This window comes from Poecilia latipinna, unplaced genomic scaffold (assembly GCF_001443285.1).
Source record: "Poecilia latipinna isolate Pla-1442-1.1 unplaced genomic scaffold, P_latipinna-1.0 Scaffold1024, whole genome shotgun sequence".
Taxonomy (NCBI): Eukaryota; Metazoa; Chordata; class Actinopteri; order Cyprinodontiformes; family Poeciliidae; genus Poecilia; species Poecilia latipinna.
In genome coordinates, this window is record NW_015113640.1 from 136,632 (window position 1) to 144,523 (window position 7,892).

A 7,892-nucleotide genomic window follows, 5' to 3' on the forward strand; every position below is an offset into this window, starting at 1 on the left:
CAAAGTTGCTTGTTAGTTTTGCTTTATCTAAAGTGAACCGAGAGATTTAAACTAGAAACTAGATTAAAAATAGTAGGTAAGTTTTCTGTTTTTGCAGTGGATTGTGGTGGGTCAGGTAGTCACACCCATGTTGGGGAATTGTTGGGTCCTATTGAGAGAATAACACAATATATGATATATAATATCAAAAACCTCCTTCTACACGTTGTTGTTTTTTTCTCTCATTCCCCGGGTCCATAAAAAACAATACAAAGAAACTAGCTGTTCTACATACAATCATAGCAGAATATAGTGAACAATCAGATGCATAAACTCACACAACTCATCCTAGGAATCACAAACCAGCAAATCAAGACATAATTACCTGAGACAAAAGACAAAACACAAAAAGAAAATACTGGGACACATTTTCAAGAACGGACCACCCCTGGAGAACATGTGAGGAGACCCAAATGATCTGCTCTTCCAGTTCCGGAACCCAGCTTTTTCTAAAGGCCCCAACATATACCCAATATAGTTTACTGTGCGACACTGAGTACGCGTACGCGGTGTTGAGAAAATAAATTTAAAATAAGCTAGTTTTAAAACTTAACATGTCTTGATTCAAATGGCCTAATTGTGGTTTTGAAATTAGTAACATATTCTGGCTTTTTGACCTTTATTTTACCTGTAGTTACAGCAGATGGTTTGCTAGGAACGTTTGAACTGCCTTTTGTCTGTGTGGGAAAACAATACAGTAGAAGTTGTAGCTTTTCACACTCACCTGTGAAAGGCCGTAAACACGGCAGGGGTTTCTGGCTTCAGATAGAGGGTCAGAGATAGCTCCTGGTTGGAGGAGCAAAGATTCGCCTTATTTGAATAAATTAAAGATAAGAATACGCCTTTTACTATAAAACTTTTTACACAGAAGTAACAAATCAGATTTGCTCTTGCAACTCTCAAAAGATGTCTTTGCACGTCTTTGTTTTTCTTCTTCTTTCCATTTATGTCAGGTAAATGAATGTATGTCTCCGTTGTTCTGCAGTTTCTGGGGTAAGTTTATGCATTGTCTTATATTGGATTAAACTCTTTAATTCTGTGACGTCAACACGCATTGTTGTTTTCCTTGTGGCTACACGTGGCCCGCCGAGAGGACCTGGGATCCAGAGGAAGAGAGAGCCAGACTTTTTCCAAAGTTAACCATTTTAAAAATTTCTTCCTTAACAGCGGTCATAAAAATCTATCCTTGCGCAGACATGTCGGGCGGACATCCACTTCTAGTCCCCGCCTCCGCGGACTGAAGTACCCCCTAGTATATTGGGGACTTAAGGAGGCGTGTTCTTCCTTTTCTACTATATGTAATGTAGAAGGGCTGCCTTTTACCTGGTACAAACCATGCAAAGGCTTTTATTCGATTTACAGCTTTCTTTATGAACTTTCTTCCTTTGCCTGAGTGCAACACAGTTTTTTTGACTCTGGCCTGAACGCTAAGCTAAACACAGAGAAAGTTTTGCCTTCAGAAAAACATATTTCATGTCTCTGTGAATGCTTGCTGGGTTCAAAGGAAGGCTAAGACACTTATATTAATGGTTATTTGTCCCTGGACATATACATTTGCAGAGTTTTCATGTACTTATCTTCCAAAAACATACAGGCTTAGTTTAAACTACATTTGTAAGACAATTTCAGTTGCACACACATTTTCTAATTACTGCATGACTTGCATACTGAACAGGGCTGTGACTTAATATAAAAACTACAATTTAAGCTACTTTTAACAAATCATGGTGGTATGATTAAGAACAGTATTCTACTGATCAGATTATGTTGATTGAATCATGAACCTAATTTTAACATCAATTTAGGCCTGTTAAATTGATATTTAAACATGTGGTTAAAGTTTACTCTAGCATTAAACTAGCTTAATAAAATTAACAATCCAACAGTCCCTATAAAGATTCTCAACCCAACAGACAAACCTATGATACTGCGCAGCAATGCTAAAATCGCTGATGTCTTCCTATGTGTTACTGTGGAGAACTTTGTGTTTAGTCAGGAGAAATCTGAACTGTACTGCAGCCATTCTACTGTTTCAACAAGCTCACCACATCACAGCTCTGATCCTGTACAGATACTGAGAGACTGTGGTCTACATGACATCGACATAGAGAGCTGTGAGGTGTCGGATGAGTTCAAGAGAAGGCTGGCTGAACTTGTAGTTTCTTACCAGGATGTTCTCCAGGGGAAAACTGGATTGTGGGGAGACTAGGGATTTTGTCCATCGCATTCACTTTACTGATGACCAGCGGTTTCGCTTGCCTTATCGATGCCTAGCACCAGCACATTATTAGCTGCAGGAGGTCTTGTCTGAGACGGAGATGAAGGGTATTATAAGGAAGTCTATTAGAGAATATGCCTCTCCTCTTGTTATGGAGTGGAAAAAGTCTGGGTGATCAAATGCACTGACTGGTGTGTTACTTTGTTGCAGTAAAAAAAAACTCTATTTTGTACTGGAACTGAATGTGTAATGGAACTAAATGTACTTCGTAAAAGAAACTATGAATCTTGTGATTTTATAGACAAGAAATGTTACAAGAAATTGATAAGGAACACTCTGTTATGGACAAAAGGACTCTCTGTTCTCTATTTTATCTGGTCACATGCAAACGGCTGCACACTGACATAACCATAACATTTAAAACATTCGTACATAAACAAAAATTTATAAATTCAGGCCAACAATTTTTGGCCTGGCTTAATCAGGCCAAAAATTGGCCTGATTAAGCAGAATGAGGAGAAAATAAGGCAAAACTTGTCACAATCTTTGTTCCACTTGGTGTCATCACTAAGATGAGCTGAGTGGAGCCCAGTGCTGGATGGTGAGCATCCCTCTGTATCTGATCCATTTGGATTACGTGCAACAGTTGATCATTTGTCTGCATTAAATCCCCATTCAAAGCTCATTATTTCTCAAGATAATGAGTTGGGTCCTGAAAGTGGTAAAGGACCTGGGTGGTGCACAGAGGGGAAAATGGATCATTCTTGGTTGCTCTCTTGCTCTTGGTGAAGGCGGACGCTTTTTTCCTCTGCTCCCTCCCTGCCCATGCCTGCCCTGCTTGCTGTTTATGTCCTGTCTTTTTCTATATTTTGGAGCTTTTCTTTGCACATCCTCCAAATCTACAAATTATGGATCTGGTCAACTGATCTCTCAATGCAATTAATCAAAGTTTTGACCAAAAGTCTAGGCACAGGAGAGCCCTCTTGTCCTTTGGGGACACACCCAGTGGGATTCACCCTGGATTTATTAATGATAACAGGATTTCTGCTGTTTGGAGCTTGTGGATTACTGGATTATCAAAAAATTTATGATGGACTTAGCCGAACTAGCGAACACTCGGACTGTTGATGTGGAAAGAAACGCAAGTTGGATGTGATTCTTGTTGAGACTCACAGCCCAGCTCAGGACTCTAAAACTCACTAACGGAATGGAATCGATTTTGGAAAAGTTGCTAGTTTCGGTTAAGTGTAATGACCAATTTAATTTGGATAATTGGGAACTGAGATATATCTGAGAGACTTTAGGGAAGATTGAAATTTATAATCTTCCCGACCTAAGACGTTCTGTTTCTGAATTGGCTTTTCCTGTGTGGCCTTGGAAGGGCTGCATATTTCCAATCTCCTTGAAAATATGTGAACATAACACTCTTTCCCACCTCACCCCCTCCTGTTATCCATGCAGCTGTGGAGCTGAGCGCTCCCAAGGACATCATGCCTTGATAACATCTTTTTCTTTTTAAAGGTTTTGTTGGCTCTAGTGGCCTTTATTTGAAAGTAGTTTGACAGGAAAGAGGGTTACGAGAGAGGGGTAAATGTCGCCAGGCCAGGAATCAAACCACTGGGATGAGAACTAATGCCTCAATACATGGATTGGGCTTTGGTCCTGCGCCACCTCTGCACCCAATAACAACATCTTCATTGGACTTCGCCAGGAGTCTCAGCAACATGGTTTCATGGCCCTGTGATGTCACCACCTTCACTCATGTCTTTGTTTTCTTCTTTGTTTTGTCTGAATGTTGCCATTTGCCCTAATGTGACCTTTCCTCTTTTTTGTTTTATTTTGTTAGAATTAGAATAACTATGAACTTGAATCCAGAAATACTTAACAGAAACAGTCACTACTTAGTTACTTTTATCCATCTATTAGCTTATTTTGTTAGAAACTGTAGAGTGATTGGTATTTAGATTAATATTGTACAGCCCAGAAATGGAAGGAGAATTAGAATGAGAATAACTACAAACTTAGAATCCAGGAATATTTGACAGGAACAGTCACTACTTAGTTTTAGTTTACTTTCAACCCAGAAAAGGAATTAGATTTGTCACTCTTTAGCTTATATTATCTCCCTCTCCCTATAAAACTGTAATCTGTGTTTTGCTTGGGGCTCTTTCTCCTGACTGCATTCAGTGAGAAGAGACTTCAAATGCTGTTAAGCCTTCAAATAAATACTCATTAAGAATATATTCTTTCTCTGGTTCTTGAAAGAGTTTCCCCTCACTCATTTTAAAAGGAAAATTTCCACTCCACCGGAAATCTAACAAACCGGCAAAAGTGATTCAGAACTAATTCAGAATGAATGGTTCATTCCTCTGTCAGTGAACGTGTCATGTGTCACCATAATGAAAAGTCCTGACGCAACGACAATAACATTAGGGAATGCTGAGAGAAACTGATCAGACACACAAATCTTTCCAAAAAAGATCAATAAAGGCAAAAATAATGGCAGATTTATGCATGCCATTAAAATAATTTATTAGCAACAACACTAAATATTAAGTTGACCAATTATTTAGCTAGCAAATAATATTTAGCTTGCAAGCTAATGAGCTCAAAGCTAAATGTTTTGCTTCCTCTGATCTTCTCCAAATACAGAAAAGGTTTGAGTGTTTGTACATTTAATTTTTCTAAAGTTTAAGTTACCACTAGAAAATGTGTTGAGAACTGTTCAAATTTACCAGAATACATCCAACATAGCCATGCAAATATTATGGTTCTTTACATTAACCGTTTGATGCAGACATTAGTTTTTGTTTCTTTAGTGACAAGTTTAACAGCTTTTAAAACTAAAATGTGTTTAATATTTTATTGGAAATCCATTATTTTGTTAATTATTAATCAGAAATGAATAAAAGAGTTACAGTCTGATCAGACAGACATTTATTTTCTAGTTATGTGACAGTGGATATTATTACTGATTATAACAAACTGCAGTTTTATCTATTCAGAAACATAATATTCTCCCAGTTTAAGTTACAAAATAACTTTTCTCCCCAAAAATCCAGAGCTGGATGAAATATGCCTCATCTCCATCCAAGATTAATAATTTTATGGTACAATTATGAATTTTAATCTTTCAGTTGATGTTTGTTAAGTATGAAGAATAAGATGAATGACAAAGTCGTTACTCTAGAAAAAGTTTGTATCATTGAATAAAAGTATAATGAAATATTCCCTGGTTGTAAATAAATAAGGTCAGATTGTTAATTAGTACTATTATTTGGATGGTCATTATTGAATTATTAAGACCATCATATTTGATGATGCAAACCTTCTTTCCTGTTTAATTTGATGTAATATTGTCAGTGAAAAACATTGTAACAATAAAGTATTTGATTATATATTTTAGCAGCAGTTTACTTTTTCCAGATGTCACTGTAACAATAAATTAGCTGTAAAAGAGAAACATTTTCTACAATAATTTTCATGTTAAATTTGTGGCAACCATTAATTAGTTTGACCTGTTTTTTAATAATTTTTTAAAACTTCTTTCATTCCAGATTTGGACTTTAATAGATTTTGAATTATTAAACGTTTTATTTTTTCCTTTATACCTTTATTATAAATGATATATTTAAATCATTTTTAAAATGATTTAGGATTTCAATATTAGTTATGCGACTTCTGTTTCATTACTTTTGTGCACAGCTCTTTGGTCTTGTTGGAGTTTAAATTTCTCTAGAACTAAATCAGGAATAGTAACTCCAGAGCTGCAGAGCTTAGATGCTGCATGTTCATTTCTGATATAAAAGATACAAATTCAACAAAATAAATTACTTCTGGTGTTCCTCTTCATGTGATTAAAAACTCGTCACATTTTCAGACTCAGTTCAGGGAAAATATAAGCTGAATAAAGTGAACCATGAAAGTAAAGACGATCAGCCAGGAAATGTTGTATTTCAATGCATTTATTGATTTATTGTTAATTTCTGAGACAGGTGAGAAAAAGCAAAACTATTGATTTATTCTAATTCCACAAACATGTGGATCAAATTGATCAAGAAACAATATTGAAATTATATCTGAGAGGAAATTTGATGAGAATTATATTTCATGACAGTTTGTTTTGTTGTTACTGAGTTACTTCTCTTATCCACTGAATGTATCCACACACATCAATGATTGAAACTGGTCTTTGACATGGATGCTCTGATACACCTGCAGAAATCACACCATAAATCATGCCGTTGAACACCACAGCTGAACCAGCGTCACCCTGTAGAAAAAATTACATCAATATATTTATTTATATTGTAAAACAGAAAAGTTTTCTAATCACTGCAGAGAGATAGTGAAGAAACAAACTCACATGACATACATCCGTGTTCGGTGCTGCAGCAGAGAATGTATGGCCATATGCTGGCAGGAAGTGGGAAACCTCAACAACTTTCATGTTGACACACTGAAGACGTGGTGCAATAGCAGCATCAGGTACTGGAGAGAAACATGAGAATCATAAACATGTTCTTCACTCAACCTTCTCTGTAGAGACAGAAGCAAAGATTTTATTCTCATAACTTTAATATTTCTCTCACATCGTTGATTATTGGGGCCGGTTGTCGTTCTTCCCTCTCCTGCCAGCTGAACAGTATCACCTCTAAAACACAATTAGAATAAAATGTAATAATACAAGATAACAATTTAGAACATTTATTGTTTGTAAAGAAAAGGAAATAAATCCATGAAGGACTTCATCCACTGACACAGGAGTGTCCTCCTGTCCTCAGTGTCCTGTGTCCTTTACACGTGTCTCTGGTCCAACACACCTGAGATAAACTGGTGTTGCTTGTGGCCTGATTACCTGACTCAGGTGTGCTGAAGCAGAGGCAGCAGGACTGGAGACAGAAAACCTGAAGTCATGTTTATGATCAGAGAAAGACTTACATTTTAGGATGATTACTGCAGTCTGGTAGTGGAGCAAATGGGACACCTGTTACTCGTCTTGAAAGCCTCACCAACATGATGTCATGTTTCCAATTTTCGGGAGCATAAACCACAGGAGCGTCAAGGACTCTGACAGTCATCGTTGTACCAGTCCGTGGATGAACTTTTAATAATGCTACATTAATCCTGCAGAAAAGGTTAGATAACAATGAAAACCTGATCATCTGAAGATTAAACTGTGTTAATGCCTCTTTCCTACCACCCCATCTCCGACTTCCAGCAGGTATATGCAGTCAGGATCCACTTATGGTTTATCAGAGATCCTCCACAGATGGTGGTTTTCTGCCCGTTGGTCATCTTCAGCTGAACATGATAATGCCGCTCCGTGTCAGCACAGTCATGACCTCCAATGATTCTCTTCTGCAAGGAAACAGCTGAGTTCACTGAAACACCTGGAGAAGAAAAAGGAGGATTTTACTCAGAAACCATGTACAAACATGGCTGCTGGAGCAGAAAAAGGATAAACCGTTAAAGATTAAAAAGCATCACAGTTCATATGCAAAGAAGTTGTGACCAGTTTCCCCAGTGTGACCAGTTTCCCCAGTGTGACCAGTTTCTCCAGTGTGACCAGTTTCTCCAGTGTGACCAGTTTCTCCAGTGTGACCAGTTTCTCCAGTGTGACCAGTTTCTCCAG

At 37.4% G+C, this 7,892-nt stretch overlaps 1 protein-coding gene and 1 long non-coding RNA gene across 3 annotated transcripts in view; one reads left to right on the top strand and one right to left on the bottom strand.

Moving 5' to 3' along the window:
• Positions 1–7,892, bottom strand: part of LOC106958871 (snake venom serine protease homolog) — a 14,599-nt gene that overhangs the window by 5,144 nt on the left and 1,563 nt on the right. The window contains exons 2-6 of one of the 2 annotated variants that reach the window (XM_015051022.1): positions 7,458–7,641; positions 7,199–7,384; positions 6,850–6,911; positions 6,624–6,748; positions 6,387–6,530 (exon numbers count right to left, since the gene is read on the bottom strand). The exons of the other annotated variant lie outside the window; for it this stretch is intronic. Coding sequence (XP_014906508.1) covers positions 6,387–6,530; positions 6,624–6,748; positions 6,850–6,911; positions 7,199–7,384; positions 7,458–7,641 — 701 coding nt within the window. Of the gene's footprint in view, positions 1–6,386; positions 6,531–6,623; positions 6,749–6,849; positions 6,912–7,198; positions 7,385–7,457; positions 7,642–7,892 lie in introns of those variants that run through there. 2 annotated transcript variants of the gene reach the window in all.
• The window catches only part of LOC106958874 (uncharacterized), a 12,383-nt gene continuing 6,843 nt past the window's right edge, over positions 2,353–7,892 (top strand). Inside the window, exons 1-2 of the long non-coding RNA XR_001427237.1 lie at positions 2,353–2,364; positions 6,249–6,385. This is a non-coding gene — a long non-coding RNA (uncharacterized LOC106958874). The remainder of the gene's footprint in view (positions 2,365–6,248; positions 6,386–7,892) is intronic.